General features: G+C 44.2%; 1 protein-coding gene across 1 annotated transcript in view; it reads right to left on the bottom strand.

Annotated features, from left to right (window-relative positions):
• Positions 1–21597, bottom strand: part of LOC147031592 (phosphatidylinositol 3,4,5-trisphosphate 5-phosphatase 2A-like) — a 138025-nt gene that overhangs the window by 22979 nt on the left and 93449 nt on the right. The window contains exons 13-20 of the mRNA XM_085865643.1: positions 14553–14749; positions 14237–14354; positions 13557–13653; positions 13110–13248; positions 11448–11547; positions 11172–11260; positions 5092–5173; positions 4343–4432 (exon numbers count right to left, since the gene is read on the bottom strand). Of these exons, the coding sequence (XP_085721769.1) occupies positions 4343–4432; positions 5092–5173; positions 11172–11260; positions 11448–11547; positions 13110–13248; positions 13557–13653; positions 14237–14354; positions 14553–14749 (912 nt within the window). The remainder of the gene's footprint in view (positions 1–4342; positions 4433–5091; positions 5174–11171; positions 11261–11447; positions 11548–13109; positions 13249–13556; positions 13654–14236; positions 14355–14552; positions 14750–21597) is intronic.

The following is a 21597-nucleotide window of genomic DNA, read 5'->3' as shown; positions in this document are numbered from 1 at the left end:
TCGAGGGGAGGAGTGCTGTGGACAGGTGCACTGAGAGCTTGGGGGGTATAGAGGCCCCGGAGACCCTTGTGGGGACACGAATCCCCAGTGTGGTTGTCCCTGTGTGTGTGGTGCAAGGTGTGAGTGCGTCCCCGTGTGTGGAAGAGACCGCGTGTGTGAGTGTCCCCGCGTGTATGAGTGAGGCACGGAGTGTGAGTGAGGCACGGAGTATGGATGAGGAACCGCGGGTGAGTGCCCTCGTGTGTGTGAGTGAAACGGCCAGTGTGAGTGAGGCACCGCGGGTGAGTGCCCCCGTGTGTGTGAGTGAAACGGCCAGTATGAGTGAGGCACCGCGGGTGAGTGCCCCCGCGTGTGTGGATGAAACGGCCAGTGTGAGTGAGGCACCGCGGGTTAGTGCCCCCGCGTGTGTGGGTGAGGCACCGTGTGTGGATGAGGCACCGCGGTTGAGTGCCCCCGCGTGTGTGGATGAAACGGCCAGTGTGAGTGAGGCACCGCGGGTTAGTGCCCCCGCGTGTGTGGGTGAGGCACAGTGTGTGGATGAGGCACCGCGGTTGAGTGCCCCCGCGTGTGTGGATGAGGCACGGAGTGCGAGCGAGGCACCGCGGGTTAGTGCCCCCGCGTGTGTGGGTGAGGCACCGTGTGTGGATGAGGCACCGCGGTTGAGTGCCCCCGCGTGTGTGGATGAGGCACGGAGTGCGAGTGAGGCACCGCGGGTGAGTGCCCCCGCACGTGTGAGTGAACGGCCGTGTGCAAGGTCGCTGTTTGCAAGGGAGACCGTGTGTGTGAGAGAGCGGTATGTGAGGGAGATGTCGGTTGGCATGCGGGAGCACGCAGCCGCGTCTCCCCGTGTGAATTTGATGGAGTGGACTGTGTGCGTCGTAACACGCAGGTATGCGTGTGTGGAATGGAGACGGAGACGGCGACAGAGGAGAGAAAGCCGAGTAGCGGCTGTAGTTGTTTCGGGGACCGTGCCGGGTTCACCCAGCAGTGAGCACGCGGTCCGTGCTGTGCAACGCACGAGACCACCACGTGCTCGCTTGCGAGAGTGAAGTCCCGGTCCGGAAACGCCAGCGGTGGATTTGCCGATCCCGCGGACGGACAAAGTTTAGGCAGGTAAATGGATTTGGACCGGACGGGTTCTCCACGCGATCGTGTGTGTTAAGCTCCAACGGGCAAAGCACATGTGTTCGCGTGGGGAACCCCTCGAGACGTGGGGCTTGTTTTTTTTTTTATGCGCACGGTGACGTCATGGCTGCACGTGGGGTTGGAATCCGGCAGGAGGGGTATCTCTGCCGGATGGTCCCGTCCAAGGAGGGACGAGGAACACGTGCAGCTGCATGACGTCACGGGCAGGTGCAAAGTGCGCGAGCTCTGAGTTGCCGCGCAGGTGCTGCGCATGAAAAAAAAAAAAAAAGGAAGCCTCACTTTCGGGTGTACAGGATTCCTGGGCAAGGGGTGAAAGACCCCCTTACCTGGGCACAGGATGGAAACTAGTTAGGGGGAAGGGTTAGCTTAGTTAGACCGACTCCATGGGGCAGGGGTAAGTCCTCATGGAGTCCGTGGAATGGATTAGTTAGAGGGATTGTAGCCAGATTTAGGTTGGGAAATAAAATGATTTATTTGGAGACAGTGACAGACAGTGAATGTGTAGAGGGGACGTAGCTTAGCTACGTAGTGTTAAAAGGAACGTGCTGTAGTATAAGGGACGACGTGGGAGCACGAGTTAGTTAGGGGATGCAGATAGAAGGATGGCAGAGTTCAGCGGTGTGTGTGTTGAAGAGTTGTTGGTGAGTTGTGGAGACATGTTGAGTGAGTGAGGCCAGCGGGTCTGTGTGTATGGAGCGAATGGGGAATGCATGGTGCGATGAGTGATTGGGGGGAGGAGTGACTCCCGCCCAAGGGACCCCGGGGTCAGTGTAGATTGAGTTAGCTGGGTTAGTCAAATTGAAAAATGGAGGTCGTTTTGTTGTTGGTGGGAAAGTAGGCTCGAGACCCATTTGGAGGGGTGCAGGAGCCCTGTTGACGGGCTTGGGAGCGTGGCTGCGAAAGGTGAGTATCGCTGAGTGGGTACCCCGGGCACCAGGCTAGTCGGCCGCGGTAGGCCATGGGCCCATGGGGGGCCGGGATAGAGTAGTGGGCACGGGTGCGCCTGCTTGGTGCGGGGGCCCGGGGCGCCATTAGCCGCGTGGGCAGTGTTGTGGGCACGGGTGACCCTCGGAAAGGGGCCCGGGAGGCCGGCCTGCCACGTGTGCGTTTCAGGGGAGGTGCCATGGGGGGCACTCCTCGGTGTTAGGGAGCTGGTAGGCTCGGAGGCAGTGTAGTGCCCGGGGGTGCCATAGCGGGAGATTCGGCAGAGGGTCGTGCCTGCCGGAGGGAGCCACGTGTCCCAGCCAGGAGACCGTGTGAGGGCACGGAGAGAAAATTGGGGGGCGAGGCCCGAAATTGTGAGGACACCAACACAGGCGACGGGAATCTGGGTTGTTAGAACCAATAGTTTAAGCGAGAGGCACTTGTTGAAAGCCCCGGGGTAGTTTAACAGTTAAATGGTTAGGGTAGATTAGGAGATGTACCCCTCCGCACCATCCATCCCCTCGCTGTCGTTGTGGGCCGCTGGACCCACTTTGGTTAAAGATCGCCGAACTCTGGGGAGGCCATTCTGAGGCTTCGTTGGGCCTCGACACAGGACGTTAGCTCTCCCTTGTTCCCCTCTGGGAAGGGAACGTAGGGGTTGGGAGTAGGCTAGATGACAGAATAGGTTAGCCGAACAAGGACGATGAAGGGGGTTAGGGGACGATTTATAGAGGGGAAGTAAACATAAAAGTAAAAAAAAAAATAATAATAAGTTGGGGCTAAATTGGGGTTTGACAAATTAAGGGAGTGGGTATGTACAGTGACAGGCAAAGGCGATAGGTTGGGAGGGAGACAGGTAGGTAGGTCCGAGCCCGCCTTCCAAGTGGCCAGCACCACCGCACTCCCTCCACCAACCTCCATTGAACGGCAAAGGCTGGCCAACTTCATCGGCTGGCCGTGTTTTGCTTCAAGGCGGAGGCCGGCCAAGTTCATCTGCAGCTGCTGTGCTGCAAGGCCTGTGCCGGCTGGATCGTCTGCAGCTGCTGTGCTGCAAGGCCTGTGCCGGCCAGTTCATCAACCCTAACCCTAACAGCTTGTTGTATCCTTATGTGTTACACATCCCTGTGTCACTTTCCCCGAAGTTTGCGGGACTACACTATTTTCACATGTGCAAGGTCAACGTCACAATAGAAGCGTTCAATTTTTTTTATTAACTTCACATAAAAAATAAAAAAATAAAAAATAAATAACAGGGCCTTCTGGGACCTCGCGTCGTCTTCCAGTTAAACACGCATGCACAATCCAAGGTCCGCCCCTCTCTCGTTCGAGGTCATGATGCACCAACATTGGATCATCATGAGTAGGTTCAAATATAACACTGATACTGAAGTCTAAATAACCTGATCTTGATTGGGTGACCTCTCTTGTCACTTGAATAAATGCCGTATTTCATAATCCCTCATGTTTTGTGAAAGAGTTAACAAATTTAATGAATTAATAATGCTTTTAAATGTGTGCATGCTTCTAAAGCAAAAAGAAAGAGAAGTCTTCTTTCTTGCATTTCTAGGACTTCTCCCTTTTAATTTCTACTTTGCTTTTTTGAGCAATTGATGACTGGGTTGTGTATCGCCTATAAGAAGTTTTCATTTGCATAGCATGGATTTAATTCTCACTTCCCTCATGACTTCAGAATCCAGGTTCCATTCTTAAGATGCTTGGTGTTTATGTGCAGTCTTTGTTTGACTGTATTGAAATGTCTCCACACCTATCTTTGTCATTTAGCCTCTCTTAAAAATCCCACCCTGACTTTTTCTTTGTCTTTGTACATTTTTATGACCATGGTGGTATATTTATTGACAGTTCTACCATGATCCTATTTTGACAACCTGGTACCCTGGAATGTTCAAAGTACATTCTACATTTTGTGTTTGTGCTCAGTGTATATGAAGCCTCAGGGTTTTGAAGACACCATTTGAATTGGAAGAATAATATACAAGAAAAAATATATATATATATATATATATATATATATATATATATATATATATATATATATATATATATATATATATATATATATATATATATATATATATATATATATATATCCCTCAAAACATAAAAAACCCATCCATTGCCTTCTCTCCCAATTTTGTGCACACATCACCCAAATTATCTGAATTCCCCTCCCTCCTCTTCCTCGGAAGTGGATATGCCATGTGTGGGTATATATGGCCCCATTATACGATACTTGTATTCAGCCTGCTGCTACCTTTCTTCGAGACAAATTGGGAAGTGACAGCGACATCAAATGTAGCAAACACAGGAGAATGGTCACTGGTTAAGATGTCATCAGGACAACCTGGAAACACACAGCAGCCAGTCAGGTTTCATACTGCACACAATGCTTTAACCATAATAAATAGCTCGTGCAAAAGGCCTCAATTTAAATCACTCCAAATGACAGCTCAGATGACTCAAAATCCAATATATTGAGATCTACATCTGAAAATAGAGTAAAATTGGCAAGATCCCCTCCCCCATCCATATAAACTTATCTATCCTCTTCAATGTTTTGTCCAGTAAACTGAACATTTTTCATTTGAAATTGCTCACTGTACCATCAGCCACTGAGGATACTGAATATATAACCAGGACCAATGAGCTATCTTACCCTACCTTACTCTCAGCAAGAATAACAAGAGCAAGAATTGCTTTGCAATACATGTCCCCTACCGATGTGATCTTTTCTCATCCAAAAAAGGGCATAACTGAAAAATTTATAAAACGCAATGAAACTATAGCTTGTTCTGTAACATCATAATAGAGCTACATACCAAGTTTCAGTTGAATATGTGAAAAGGTATGGGAAAAATTTGAAAAAAAAAACACAGATGGGACGGATGGGATGGATAGACGGTGAGACGGAGAGCAATCCTGTAGTCTCCTCCGGTGAAACCGGTAGGGGACTCATAAGAACAGGAACCAGTGGCTGCATCAGTGATCATCAACTCGCCATACCATAGGATGTGCAAGCAATGTGGACCTCTGGGTAAGACTTCCACAGGACTCGATCACACCAGGATGGAACATTAATGCGAATCTGCAATAATAATAGTTACAATAAGTCAACAGGATAAAAAAACAAAATTGCAATTCAAAAGCAAATGTCAAGATGCAGCAAATCTGTGGTTAAATGACATGTGGTCTGCAACACCTTATTGTCTCAGGAAAGTTAACATGTAGTTTGCAAGGTTGTGACATTTTGAGTCATGGCAAAGTTGGAGGCAATTAATATCACTATCCATCCATCAAGACCATACTCTGCACAGAGCATTGGTGCTGCCAAAGCAGTCTCCTGGGCGATTGGGCACAATCCTGGAAGGGCCACCCCTCCAACACAAGATACTCAAATGGCTCAATCATCCCAGCAATCTGGTGCTCCTTTTGCCAACCTCAGAAGGATGACAGCTTGAGTCAACCTGACCTGGTATTCAACAGCCAAGGGGGATTTGAACTACAGAACCCTCGGATCCCAAGCCCACCACCCTAACCATTAAGCCAACACCAGGCATACATATAACTACACCAGATACGATATGTCTTATCGCTGAAAATGTTTTTTTTAATGATTCAATCTAAAGCAATCCAATGGGGCTGTCCAAATAGCTTATGGTTATACGTCCTTGCCTCTGAGCTGTCTAGCCTGGATTTGATTATTGACCCTGCTATAAACTGTGATCCTGATGTTTAGCATGCAGGGCAAGAAATACATGTGTCAGTGCTCTATACTCTAAATGCTGATCCATGCTCTATCCATGCTATATCCTTTAAATGCTGAGCATCAAGCGAGGAAGCAGCATGTGTGATTTGGAAAGTCTTTTGTATGACTCAGCCGGGTCATAATTGAACTTGACTTGTCATAATTTGTCATACTTGTCTTGTCATAATTGTCATACTAGATTCACAGTCGACATTTTCGCCACAACACTACTGAATCTAATTCTTCTCATAATCTGTTATAAATAACTGATTTGTTTATAGCAATTGTAGATTTCTCTATCCCAGATAAGATTTTTTTTTTAAAGATTCAGTTATGTAATCAAATTAATAACGTGAATAGGTTCCCCGAGTTCATCTTCACTCAAAACAACTGTATTGCTGGCCATGTTATCTGATGAACAAATTTCATTTGTATATTCCACAAAGTGTTTTTCTTGATGAGATCTAATTGTTAACAGCAGAAATATGTGCAAAGAGACCAACATTAGTCGTGCAACAAACCCGAAAACTAAATAATTATTTTTTGGATATGTCTGTAATGCAAATTAGATTAAAAACAAAATGTATTAGAGGTCAGAAATAAAATACAGATAATCATGATTTTGTTTCCATCAAGTATTTTGGAAATTGACATTACTCGCCCAGGAATTGGAGGATATTAATGCAAATTGTGCTGCTCCAATGTAATATTACAAATTCAGGACAATCGTCATCAGTGGGTTGAGGGTGGGGGAGGTGGGGGAGTTAGACAAGGGCAATAAATGTGCAGATCCGAGAATGAAAGTACCAGCATCAATGAAACAATACCTTCAGTAGAACAAAACTCATTACTTTTCGAAAGACATGAAAATTGAAATGGAGTTTTAATAACTTATAATTCTCAGTTCTAACTTTTTCAATAAATTATGATTTTAAGAGGTCTTTGGAATCAGCAAATATCATGAACATAACAGTGAGATGTGAGGTCTTCCAGGCCTGAAGCAGGACAAATGCATTTTTTGCACATTGCCACAAGTAGACACATTTTTTACAGTCTTTTGGCTTTATTCTAAATTTGAAAGAGCATCCAAATATTGGAATGATATCTGATAACTTTTGAGTTGGAAATTGCACCAAAACTTTGCCATTTCTTTGGATTGCAGGAAGGTATTCCAAATGGCTGCTCCAGTTATTCCGCAGATAAAATGAAGTTTTCACTTTGATCCAGCTCTCCATTTTGAAGGTCTAAACAACAACTCGTCAACAGATATTCCTGGAATTAACTTTTCAATGATCGCCGATTTCTCATTATTTTAGCCTCTACCGAAATCAAACTTGACATTGTGAAGAAAACTGTAGAACTACGCCCACGAGTGGCCGAGGAAGAATGTGTGAAGAATATTCATCGAGACCGCTTTGTGAGCGAGATGTGAGAGATCAACTTTAAGTCGTTTTAAATTACCTGGAAATGTCATCCTTCCTATGTCAAACCGCTCTCCCTTGAAGTAACATTCAGTGATCAACTTGTCTTTGTATTCGATCTCCATGAATCAATCAATCGGTGTCTTGTAGAGCAATTTTCATTTAATTCTAGAATCTCAAAGTACTTTTTGAATAATAGAGGTTAAAAAAATGTTAATACGAAAGAGTAACTTAATTGATGAGGTTTTGTGAAAGTTAAAACGACATGGGTTTCCACAGTTGAGGGGCATATCTTATAAATGTTCAATAATCAAAAGTCTTTAACCGAGTGCATCAAACTACCAGGAGATTCCCGTTGTTAAACCGTAACTTTCTTGCAGAGGTGAAAGATGACGTTAGGTTAGAAATATAGGCAGGGACAAATTGATTTTTGACTTTAGAGATTATCAGCAATAGATTAAAATACATACATTGGCGTACTTGGAGCCAGTGGTGTTTCTAGGAAAGGAACATTGTGATCAAATTTACAAGCCTGAAATACCAGCCTTGCTGCAATATTCCGGATATATTGTAATTACATGAGAGAAAAGGCAGGTAAGACTGCTAACAATGAGTTGCAGTCATCCAGGTGTGGATTTTGGCAATATAATGTGAATGGAAGAAAACATTTCAAATATTTTTTGTCGATATGTGGAATGTAGGGAAGAGATTCGTCCAGAGTGACATCGAGACCCAAAGTTTCACAATATGGGGTTGAACCTATAAAAACAGATGAAGATAGGGAGAGAGAGAGAGTTGTTGAAGAGATCAGGGTTTTATGGTCAAAAAATGGTTAGAGCCTTAAATCTTGTATTAAAAAAAAATTGTATAGATCTGGGTGTCATCAGTGAAGCAATAAAAACGGATATTAACATTTTGTAAAAATGCCAAAGAAGCAGATCCCTGGAGAACACGAACAGAGAAACTTTAAATGTTATTGGCCATTCATCAGAAGCCAGCCTGATGAATAGCCAATAACGTTTAACGTTGATGTACGCAGGCCATTCTTTATGTTTAAATCTAAGATAAGATTTAAACCATTCAAGAGCAGGCCCACAGATGCAAAAACAGGATGGAAGATAAAAAGTAATATACTCTACCGCTCAAAAGTTTCAGAACATCCCCATTTTTCCAGTTTTTACTGAAATTTAAGCAGTTTAATGTTTCAATGTACTCTGAAATTAAAGCATAGAACAAATAAACAATTGCAGATAAAAAAATAAATCACGGAATCGTTTTGTTGAACAAAATTTAATCTAAATTTTTGACTCATCAAAGTAGCCTCCTTTTGCAGATATAACAGCCGAAAATACTCGTGGCAATCTTTCTACAATGGAAATCAAATATTGTTTGGAAAATTCTTCCCAACACTGTTGCAGAAGTTCCCACAAATGTGTTGCACTTGTCGGTTGCTTTGCTTTGCTTTCATCCTTCTGTCCAGTTCATTCCAAACCAGCTCGATGGGGTTTAAGTCTGGAGACTGTGCAGGACATTCCATGATTTGAAGCCTACCATCTTGTTCTTTTCTTCTAAGGTAGTTCTGACATGGCCTGGAGGTATGTTTTGGGTCGTTATCTTGCTGTAGGATGAACCCCTGACCAACTAGGCATAGACCAGAGGGTATTGCATGACACTGCAAAATGCTGTGGTAGCCCTTTTGGTTCAGGGTGCCAGTCACTCTGTGCAAGTCGCCAACTGGATCCAGCAAAAGAGCCCGAGATCATCACCCTTCCTCCTCCATGTTTGGCAGTTGGTGTCACACACTGAGGACCAATCCTTCCGCCTACTGGACGGTGTACAAAAACCCTGCGTGATGAACCGAATATTTCAAATTTTGATTCATCGGTCCATAAGACCTTCTTCCAGTTTTCAGTAGTCCACTGGCGGTGCTTCATGGCCCAGGCAAGCCTCTTTTTCCTATTTTGCCATCTCAGCAATGGCTTTCTTCCTGCCACTCGACCTGTCAAACCTGCAGCTCGAAGTCTTCTCTTCACAGTTGAAACTGAGACTTCCTTACTTCGACCAGTGTTAAACTGTGCTTGAAGCTGCTGCCCTGTGAGCCGCCAATCACGCAAGCTGTTGACTCTCAGAAACTTGTCTTCTGATTGTGTTGTGGCTTTGGGTCTGCCAGACCTCTTCCTGTCAGAGTTTCCTTCAGTTTCCAGGTACCTTTTGATGGTGCAGGAAACTATACTCACTGACACCTTGGCTTTTTACAATTTCTCTAAAGGAAAGACCTACAGTTTTAAGGGTTATAATGGTCTTTCTGTCTTCCTTTGTTGATTGTCTTTTTCTCGCCATTATGATAGTAATATACTACTTCCTGCAGTGCAATATTGTCCAAATAATGCTTCAGCGGGTGTAGCAACACAGTCTGTCCCAACACTGCTTTTATACAGACAGAGGGTTTGTAACTAAATCAACAAAATTTGAGACACCTGTAGGAATTGTTTTCATCAACTTTCAAGGCCTAATTTACTTCCATTGCTGTAGAACATCTGCAGTTGCTAACCCATTACTTGTTCCCTGAAAAGGGCCCTTTTTAGCAACTATGAAATTTACATTATTTTTCAGTTTTTGGTAACCTAAACTTATTTTTTAACCTCTGGCAGTTTACTGCTTAGCTTTGTACCATTTCAGGTTATTCATTGGACTTGAACTGCTTAAATTTCAGTAAAAACTGAAAAATGGGGGTGTTCTAAAACTTCTTGACCGGTGGAGTATATATATATATATATATATATATATATATATATATATATATATATATTTATATATGTATATACTTTATATATATATATATATATATTATATATATACATTATATATATATATTTATATATATATATATATATATATATATATATATCACACACATACTCTCTCTCTCTCTCTCTCTCTCTCTCTCTCTCTCTCTCTCTCTCTCTCTCTCTCTCTCTCTCTCTCTCTCTCTCTCTCTCTCTCTCTCTCTCTCTCGTAACCTTGAGGCTGCTGGTTGCATCATTGGTAAGGGGCACAGCTCTGCTGCCGATGCAGTGCCCCTATTACCAGTGCACTGGTGTTCATTTCACCAGCCTTGGAAGGATGGCAGGCTGAGTCAACCCCAACTGTTTGTTAATTCAGCAGCCAAAAGGGCTCAAACTCAGGACCCTTGGATCCCAAGTCAGCCATCATAACCACAAAGCCAACACGAGGCTTTAAAACTCATACATTTTGTTCAACTATGTTTAAAGCATTTGAAAGTTTGACAACCATTAGAATTGTACCTTTTCCTTGGTCTGCTTTGTACTAAATATTATTTGTAACCTTCAGGAGAGTCGTCTCAGTGGGATGTAACTGATCAAAAGTAGACTGGAATGTTGCTTGGTTCAAAAATACTTCAGAAGCTGAACGGCAATAACACATTTTAGAATCTTGAAGACGAAAGGTAAATGAGGCACAGGTCCGCAATTTTGAGGATCATTTGTATCCGGTGAAGGCTTCTTCGAACGGGAATTGGTTACGGTCTGTTTAAATGATGAAAGTTCAGACAATGTAATGGAGTAATTGATTATTTCCTTGATAATTGGAGAGAGCAGTGAAAATAAGGAAACAAGAAAGAGGTGATGAAACTGGATCCAGACAAGATTGATGCCCTTGGGGAATTGTTTTTTTTTTTTTTTTACCCACACTCCACTGAGAAAGCAAAAATCCATTTGGATGGCCTAAAATGTATTGAGTAAGGCTATTTTCTCAGAGTTAATAGGTTATGCTAGCCAAATAGGTTTCGTCAAAGTTAATAGATCATGACAGCCATGTATTTTCGGACTTAATGATATTATGGCAGTTCATGAGATTGCATTAAAGAACAAGCAACATTATAACTAATTGCACCATACACCAGATGTCTTGAACTTCTGATAGACGTAGTTGTCACGAGTTCCACGTTCGTAGCGGTAAGTGGGTGGAAACGTGACTTCCTCCTCCTCTGCTCGAAAGGGGCATTGGGGAGGGTGAGAATAACATACTAATGGTTCGCATATTATAATGTACACCAGAAAAAAAGACAGAATTAAATAACTAATCAGTCAATGAAATAAATGCAAACAAACAATGAACAAATGAAGGAACCAGAAGGCAAACACGACAAACGACGTGTGGACGTGCAGACGTACGAAAGTTATTGAAAATGTGAGCTGTGGCACGCTCCAGAGCCAGCTGATCTGCAGTGAATAGTTGTTCAAATTCTCCTCCTTGCAACATGTCCAGCACTTCCTGTGTATGAAACAAAATAACCTTTAATCTATGTACCTGTATATAAATAACAACCAAGCAGTTCTCAATAGGTTCAATGTCTCAGCATATGGTGATAGTAACGCCATGTCACGGTGCGTGCGTGCGTGCGTGCGTGCGTGCGGAACGTGCGGTTGGCAAACACTTGTAAAGGGCTTGATTAATCTGAGTTTAAATAACCGATGTGTCTGTACTTCTTCACTTATCATTGGCTGCTTTAAGGTTTCCGTGTAGCACGTTTTAAATACAGAGGAAGATGGTTATAAACAATCTTATTCTGTTGTAAAGCTGTTACTACCGATGGATCATACACCAGCACTACCGTCTTTTAATTGCAGACATCCTTAAGCTGTTGAAATTTAATTTGCAGAAGAAGTCGGGAACAGACTCTGAGGTGTCCATGGTTCGAGTGCCCACTCTGAGTCTGGGAGGTCGGCGGTTCAAACCTCGGACAAGTCATAGCAAAGATTTCAAAAATGGTACGTGCTGCTTCCTTGCTTGATGTTCAGCATTTGAAAAGGTACATCTGAACAAACAGCCATAGGTTAGCCAGCATGGGGAGGAGGAAATTCCTCATTAGGAAATGCCCCGCTGAGTGCGGTGAGAAAGTTGGTGCCATCGTGATGGCGTCGCTGGTATGCAGAGTGTCCTGGAAAATGACGGCACCTCCCCCAAGCCCAGTGGATGTGCTGGTCTTGCCCAACAGTCCTGTGTTGTGTCTCGTGTATTCGTTTGCATGTTCATGTGTGTGAGATATGTGTGCGGGGCAGCTGCACAATGAGCCTTAGATCCTGTAAAATAAAATAAAAATAAAAATAAAATTCAGCAAAGGAAAAAACACACAACGAATAATTGTGAAAATTGTTTGAAGCAACAACACGTCGTGATTTCGCTCTTTGGCAAGAAGGGTGTTGTCAGAATTGTTGTGTGTATCCTAAGTTGCTTTGTGGGCATTAACTCATTCACATGATTATAGACTGGCACCACATGTAGGCCAGAACAGGCAGGGTCTGCAGGCAGCAGAGCCCCTCCCCGAGTCTATTATTCTGCGCAATGAGCTGGCTGGCTAGTTGCCAAAAAAAACTGATAGAAAATTGGAGTGATTCTGCTGCAGTGAGATTTGTAACTGTGTGTGCAGAGAATTGAAATTCTTAAACTGCTGCCTTCAATGAGATGTGTACCCACAGCCCTTGGTTATACCAATCCACAATCCTCACCCCTCGGGCCACTGTACCCACACATCATAATAGAAATGCATTTTATTCGTGTTTTTTTACATTCTATATCTACTTTGGGGCCATTTGCATGTTACGTGCACAATATGGCTGAATTTGTGACCCCCCCCCTTTCCTCTCTATAATATGACACACATTGCCCTCCACCCCCTTACTATTATCACCCTGTCACCTCTCTTCTAACGACTCCCCATGACCTGTCCTTCTCTCAATTGTTTTTTTAATCCATTAACCCCACACCGCTTCCCTTGCACCCATGAAATTTTTTAAATCCCTATTTTCAAATGGTGGATCTGCCACTGCTGTTACCGTAACATCCATGTTGAGACGGTAGTTCAGATCTCCAAACCAGAACAAGTGTGTGAAGCGACAAGTCAGGTCCACGTTCAAAAGCTTTTTGTCTCCCAAGGACAATGTCCGCACGATATCGAAGTAGTTCTGGTTGCGTCTGTGAAGAGCAGAGATAAAACACAAGTGACCTTGGTTACGTGGTGACCTTTCAAGCTTGGTTACGAGGAAGCAGCTCTTTTTCAATGAAATAACTATATATTGGGTACTTTTACTGTTGAGGAAAAACAGTTTTGGTGGAAACTCCATGCAATGAGATGATGCAGAGTTTTACTTTGATTGAAACAATTCAAACTCAAAAATAAATTTATGCTCCACGTCGTGAGATATCTCAATGAGATCCGTCCGCTACCTCCACACTGTTTCTGGTACATCAATGACTTGGTTACAAGATCTTCAAAAACCCACCTTGCAGCTTTTTCACCACCAGAAGTCAGATGGCAGTTAACAAAGCAAAAGGATGTTCCGTTAAACATAAAGGAAATACCAACGGCTCCTTTGTTTCCTGGGGGGAGAACATGAAAAAAAGGAAGACAGTGTAAGGAATATAGGTATAGAGAACGAGAGATAGTGAGTGTCCATGTCAACCTATTGTTACCTCCGTCCACCGAAGGTGAACGGAGGTCATATTTTTCATCCCCGTTTGTCTGTCTGTTTGTGTGCAGGATATCTCAAAAAGTTATTGACAGATTCAGACGAAACTTGGTGAGCAGGTTGAGTGTGTGGCAAGAATGAATTGATTGGAATTTGGTGAAGATCCGGATCCAGGCGGAGGTATGCGCTTCACCAAGTGCCCTTCTAGTTTTCCATGGATTACCATCTATAACGAGTGACTGCATGCTGAATGACTGACCGCTGCTCATGACGAGTTCTGTGATGGCGAGGAAAACTATAAACGGGAAACCTGAACTGTGACATGGCAGAGCGAGGATGAGAAAGCAGAATCCGGAGAACTAATGGAAGTGAAATGGTAAGAATAAATGTACGGAGTAGAGAGATAAGATTTCAGTCTGGGTGTTATCGAATAAAGGAAAGGAATGTGTTTATGGATCCATTGTTTTCGCTCATCCCGTGCCTGAGAGTAGTACCAAGTGCGTTGGCGATTCCTGTGCGGACGCTGGAATAGCACACGTGGCTGATGCGGTGCGCATGCTCAGCACGGACGAAAACAACCAGCTTAATGCTCCACAGGCTGTGGACAGCCACCTGGGAAATGACAGGAAGAGAGAGAGAGAGAGTGACGAAAACTCGTACAAACTATAAATGCATTCAAACTGGCCAGCATACAATGGTCATGCAATATTACAAAATGTCACATCAACAAGTATTTTGGACTTGCGCCTTTACCTAAGCTTGATAAAGTTTTGACACGAGCAGTAATCGAGACTATGGGTTCAAACAGACCTCCTTGAACTCCATGTGCGTGATGTTGCGGATGGCTGTTCGCAAACTCTCCACCCAGTCACGCTCTCCTTGTGCGTTCTCCTGTGCTCCTAACACGTATATATCATGTGGCAGTGTTGCCGTGCTCTCATCACGTACACGTCCCAAACCACGGCTTGTTAGCCATGAAGTAAGACCGCGTGGCGGAGCAGCACTCCCTAAAAACGATTCATTGCTATGAGAGAACAGACTGTTCACTGTTGCTAATACAGTATCACAGAGAAAAAAAAAAAACACAATATCAGGAAACAAACCATTTCATTTCATTTAACAGGTTATTTAATTCACATTTTGGGTCATTCAACACCAAAAGGGTACCAAATGTGCATATAAAACATCCCTGTTTTCGTTTTCAGTGAAATTTTCCAGCAATTTCATTCATTGCATACATTTAATCGATATATGGAATTAAAATAACATCCAATATATACTTTTGTAGAATTGTGTCCTTCCTTATGGTGTCCGCTAGGACACAAACCCTATGCGTTGGTGGCACCGCAACATAATCCAAGGTGACCAAAGCTGTGAGCAGCGTTCACCACTCTCCATGGATGGGTGACGTGATTACGTAACTTTATTTATTGCGAATAGTATATTGCAATGGTTGGCGTTGAGGTTTTCTTCTAGTACTGGATTTTTTTTTGGTGCTACCCTGCTTTTCTTTTCTGGTCGTTCCGTTTGCTTGTACTGTCTATAGTGGGGCAGATAACAGCAATTTTTGAGAGGAATCATCCAAATGATGATACAAGCATCAAATTTGGCACATTTGTTCTCCAGGGGGTTCTAATCAAATCTGCCTGATTGGCCATTTGAAAATCCAAATTTTGAAAAATTTGAAAAAAAAACAAACTTCAAAAAAGTCAAGATCACGAATCAATGTTGGATGCTGGTTGAGATTGGTGAATGTTTCAGAAACATCATCAAAGACGTTCCAAGTCTGCCATGCAGTTTTCTTCCCTTTACCGCGGAAGGCAGACACGACGTCACATCCAGTGAACGCATGGAAGTATGGGATCCCTCGAGCTTTCTCAGGCCCTATTGCAGAAACTACCTCATGGACTGGAATCCATCGCACCTTGGCTCCTTGGCCAAAGGCAATCCACATGTTCTCAAGACCTAGTTCCTGTAAGGATGGCAGTGCAGATATTGCTATGACTAGTACGTCCGTATCATTAGCCTTAATGTTAATGGACTTGCTACCATCCGTCGTTGCATCCCTGGCGTGTACAAATATTCGAGTGTCAGCTTCTTCATGACAATATGGAGACACAGCATCCAGTGACTTCCTTGTGTTGCTCATGGCATCTTCTCCTTTTGTGACAATGACCGTGCTTGTCGTCTGTGCTTCACACATCTTTTCCGCAAGGAAGTGAAACAGCTCAGTCTTGTTGCTGTCATCTCGAAGAAAGCTTCTCCAGTTACTTGGGGTCTTACTGGTTCCTGTCACTCTTCTTCCGATTCCTTGCCACCTTTTCGACCTTGCCTCGGACTTCAGACTTGACTTCTTGTACACATCAAACACTACCTCCACCCTCTCGTACCTGGCACCATAAGATTCCACCTTTGGGATGATGTCTTCTTCAGCATAGTCATCAAATATCTTTGAAGTGCGTGGAGGGAGGGCATTGATAAGTGCTGAGCCATCAATGATGACTGCATCTCCCCTTGGTTCTCTGTCTGGGATGTTCACTTGCGCTTCAAGAATTTCAGCCAGCTGTGGCTTCAAATTTTTTTTGAATTTTTTTTTATTTTTTTTTCAAATTTTTCAAAATTTGGATTTTCAAATGGATCAGAAAGTCCTGCAGAACGGAAATGGCAAATTTGATGCTTGAATCATAATTTGCACGATTTTTCTACTATCTACGACACTACTCGCCTCGGTTTCAGTTTCGGTTAACCGATAAACTGTCATCCCGGTGTTTCACAGCTCGGGCGATTCATCAATGTGTGTGCTGTCCCTTGGATGGACGTGAAACTGGGCGTCCCCTCTGCTGGCGCGAGTTGGTGGACGTTAAAGATCCGTTGGTGTTCTCCGCGAAGAGTATCCGAGCTATCACCGGCATCGTATCCAGATTCCAAAATCCTGCCCGAACCAGCGGAGGGCATAGCATCAGCAGCGCAGCCGTGCTCCCAGCAATGATGCACACCAGCAGCCACATGCTGCACACAAAATGTATAAATTGCTTCACACAACGACGCATGCCCTTGGATCGTATCTCCACTGAAATGTGATTGAACACCTTTTCATTCCTCGAACTTGACACCAGTAAAGCGTATGCAATATGCATTCTCTTCTTCTCAAAGCATCAGAAATTATTCCCTCATGAAAGAATCCCAAGATGGACCTTCACTGCATCCTCTATTTTGTCTTCCTCGGTATTACAGAGGGCTCAGACGGTGACGATAGAGGGCGAAAAACGTGATGTCGTTCCTGTTGCAATGAACTGCTCCATGCACTTCAATGACAATGAAAAAGCATCCTCTGGAAGCACTTCACTGGACTGCTTTCAAATGGCCAGGTTCCTTTGCGAATGGTGGGATTTAGGTGGAGGAAAGCAGGACTTAAGTTGTTCCAACGCAGGAACAATTTGTGGTGTGCACGAGGGACACGTACTTCCATTGATTTATTCCATTTCGGGTGCAACACGGACAAAGAATATTCCATTGCACCATGGGCATTTAATACTGCATGAGCACAGCGAGAAGTTGACCTGGTTCACTGAAGAGACGGGTGAGTAGATGACATGCTCCTTGTTGAGAGTCAATCTCATCTTACAAGAAGATTACTCCAATTATTCGAAAAAAAAAAGAAAAAAGTTAACTTTATTGATAGAAATTAGTCTAAATGTGGGTGGATCTGATTGGCTACAACCATACAGTTACATTTCAGCCACTGGAGGCAGTAGTTAGATTAAATCGTGGCTGGATTAGAAAGCTTGTCCGCCATCATCGCTCCGGGTAAAATTTCATCTGAAGAACTTGAAAGATGCCGGAAAGCTGCGCGTACTACTGTTGTACCAACCGAAGGAGGAGAAACCGTGGAATTTCATCTCATAGGTGAGTAATGTCATAGAATACATCACGTCGAACGATGACGGGTCAGTCGTATTTTACTGCGAGACCATGACCATGCTAAAGTTAACTGTAATCAGAGACCGACTAACATCAACATTGTTTAATCCAAAAATTCAGAGAGTTGATGAGATCACGACGTCCTGAAACCAAAATGATCATCATTACCTCCTGATTTGATTAGGCTAATTAACTACAAACAATCTGGAAGAATTCCCATGTTTTAAACGCACGCCGTGTTCAGGTGGATAGAGCAACTTAATCGGTCCTCGCAAAGCATGGCATTCTAAATAGAAAATAAATAATAAAAATAATGATGACATTGGAAGAAAGCATATATTGATTAATACTAATAATATTAATAACAATAATAATTGCATAGTACGAAGTTGACAAAAATAATAGTAATGAAAGTTTATAATCCTCTCCCCCCCTCCCCCAGCCCAGCACCCAGACCCCCCCAACTCCCACCCTGGCACAAGCACATCTGGGCTTGGTGAAAGGCAACCTAATTTTGAAACAGTACAGCAAGCAGGTATGCAACAATGCTGTGAAGACCAATGAAAATTTAGTCCATTGGACCAACGGGCCGACTGCAATATACAGCTGGAAGGGCACTCAGTAGAGTGCATACCTCCGCCACATAATGCCTGATCCATGAGAACATATTGGGCCCAATCAATACACTTTTGAAACATCATGAGATACAGCACTATATCGTTTTTGAGCCCCATCTCTCAATGGTGAAGACTCACCTTAAAAATTAAATAATTATCATATCCAGATCCGGATTAGGATCTTCACAAAAATTGAAACAATTCATCCGTGTCACACACCCAACCTGTCCACCAAGTTACATCCGAATCCGTCCACAAGTTTTTGAGACATCATGCTATATTTAGTTTCGCCCTATCTCTCGGTGGTGAAGAATCACTTACAAAGTTCTTGGATCCGGATTCGTATCTTCACCAAAATGGAATCAATTCGTCGTCATCACACACGCAACATGTCCACCAAGTTTCGTCCAAATCCGTCCACGACGTTTTGAGATATCGTGCTCTATATGAGTTTAGCACTATCTCTCTATGGTGAAGGATCACTTTAAAATTTGAGTAGCCAGATCCGGATCTTCACCAGAATCTTATCAGTTCATCTTTGTCCCACACCCAACCTGTACACAAAATTTCATCGAGATCCATTCACAACTTTTTGAGATATCCTGCACAGACACAGACAGAGAGGGGTGAAAACATAACCTCCTTCACCTTTAGTGGTGGAGGTAATAAATGCAGGCCCACACTAAAGTGGTTTAGAAATAGTGTAATCATGTAATCCTTACTAAAATTCACAGACTAGTGTTTGTGTGCTTGTTTGTCACAGTACTCCTCCAACAGTTCTTGGCTGATTACAAACCAGACATAATCTGCCTAACAGAAACTTTCCTCCTTCAAGACGTCTCTCACTCCATACTGTCTTTCCCTGGTTACTCCCTTCTCCAGTATGACAGACCTTAAGCCTTGTCCTGGTGGCGGAGTTTCTCTCTTCATCAAAGACTCTATTCCTCACTCTCCATGCACTGCCCTCACTCCCCCACACCCCCAGGAATACCTCTGGCTACGGCTTCCCCTCCACTCCCACCTCATGTTTATATGTGTACGGTACCGTCCTCCAAACAGTGATAACTCCATTTACATCTCACTACCTGAAAACATGGACCAACTTCTATCCTCTCATCCAAACTCTCTCGTCCTCGTATGTGGCGACTTCAATTGTCATCATGCCAGTTGGCAAGGTGTGGGTACCTCTCTCACCTGTCATGGCACCTCAGAAAAAGCCTTCTGCGACTGATTGGGACTGACCCGGATCTCAACCAATGCTACTCCATCTCTTCTGGATCTGATTTTGACAAATTTCCTTGAAAATATGTTGCTCTTCCTCTGCTCCAATCGGTTCTTCTGACCACGTCCTTGTCAAAGTAAACATCTCTCCGGCTGGTAGTAGAGAACTACCTCACCGCCGTCGAGTCAGGCATTTCACTCAAGCCGACTGGCAGGGTCTCCAAGCAGCCCTCAAACTTATAGACTGGTCTCCTATCGCTACTTTCTCCAACATCAACTCATCCTGGGAATTCTTTCAAACAAACTTGCTCTCCCTCATGCACAGATTTATCCCCTCTCGTGTTCAGTTGTCCTACCCTTCCTCCCGCTCTTGGTTTACTGAAGCTTGTGGCGAGGCAGTTGTCCTAAAACAACTTGCCTTTGCCTCATGGAAAGCAAACCAAACTGAGGGCAATCTCAGTTCCTTCCATAAAGCTCGGAACAAGTGTGTATCTACCCTCAGGAGAGCCAGAAAACAACATCTTTCTCTTCTCGAATCTTAAAACTGAACTCTCAAACCTCTCTCCCTCCTCAAAATCCTGGTGGCATCCAATCAAATCTGTTTCTGGTGTATGTTCCCCCTCCATCCCTCCCTTACCTCAAATGGCCACACTGCTGATACCGCACGTGAAAAGGTTGAATGCCTAAACTCGGTGTTTGCATCAAAATCTTGTGTCCAAAACCCATCACTTTCTCTACCCAACTTACCCAGTCACACCCAACTGTCCCTGGATCTTTGTCCTTTCTAAAAAGTGGATTTTGCTGTCAAATCTCAACTTAGATTCTGCAACCGGTCTCGATGGCATCAGCCCACGTGTCCTAAAAATCCGCTCCTCTGCTCTTGCTCACCCTCTCTCTGTTCTATTCACCCTCTCATTTGCTCAAGGTCATCTGCCATCTGCTTGGAAATCAGCAAACATCACTGCCCTGCATAAAAAGGTGCAAAAACAGATCCCTGCAACTACAGACCAATCAGCCTTCTCCCAATCATCAGCAAGGTTATGGAATCCATCATCGCTTCAGACATTCAATCCTTCCTCTTCTCCAATGGCTTGATTTCCAATCATTAATTTGGTTTCAGACCAGGTCACTCTACCCTGGATATGCTGCTTCTGCTCTCCCAACAATGGATGGAGGTCCTCAATGCCAGACATGAAATCAGAGCCGTATCCCTGGACATATCACGTGCTTCTGACACGGTCTGGCACCCTGCACTACTCACCAAGCTCTCTTCCTATGGTATCCAAGGCCATCTCCACTCATGGCTCGCAGACTTCCTCTCCTGTCACAGCCCACATGTGGCCCAAAATGGAGTTCTTTCATCCCCCCTTCCTGTCCAGTCTGGAGTTCCTCAAGGTAGCGTTCTGGGCCCTGTTCTTTTTCTGGTTTTCTTCAATGATCTCTCCGACTCTCTGGAAAATCCTCTTTATCTTGTTGCTGATGACTCCACCCTCTGTCGAACCATCTGTCATCCCTCAGACTGGCAAGCAGCAGCTTCTTCGCTCACTGCAGATCTGGATAAAATCACAAACTGGTCCAACACGTGGAACATGTCTTTCAATCCTGACAAATCTCACACTCTCACTATGTCTCTCCGAAAGGACTATTTGGACCCCCCCCCATATACTTTCTCAACAATCCTCTGGAAGAAGTCCTTTCTTTCAAGCTTCTGGGTCTCACGATCTGCCATGATCTTTCCCGGGAAAGCCACATTTCCAACCTGGCCTCCAAAGCCAGTCACCGACTGGGAATCCTCCATCGTGCAAAGTCCTTCCTCGGCCCACCTGAGTTCCTGACCACATAAAAAGCTTTCATCCACAGCTCTCCCCTCTGGGCTGGTGCTCCTGCCTCTCACCTTTCTTGGCTTCCTGCCATGGAAACCAAGGCATTTAGGATCATTGGTATATCCCGGGGTGAGGCTGAGTCTTTGGGCCTCTCACTCAATCACCGCAGGCAGGTCGGTGGTCTTTCTGTCTTCTCCCGTCTCCTCTCCAGTCTCGCCCCCCCCCCGTGCTCTGTCTGCAATATGTACCCCCCATATTTATGCAGGCTGCTCA

Source organism: Eptatretus burgeri, chromosome 2 (genome assembly GCF_056783735.1).
Source record: "Eptatretus burgeri isolate ZD-2024b chromosome 2, Ebu_testis_v1, whole genome shotgun sequence".
In the NCBI taxonomy this organism is placed as follows: Eukaryota; Metazoa; Chordata; class Myxini; order Myxiniformes; family Myxinidae; genus Eptatretus; species Eptatretus burgeri.
The sequence above is the reverse complement of the archived record's forward strand: the minus strand, read 5'-3'. Positions and strand labels throughout refer to the sequence as shown.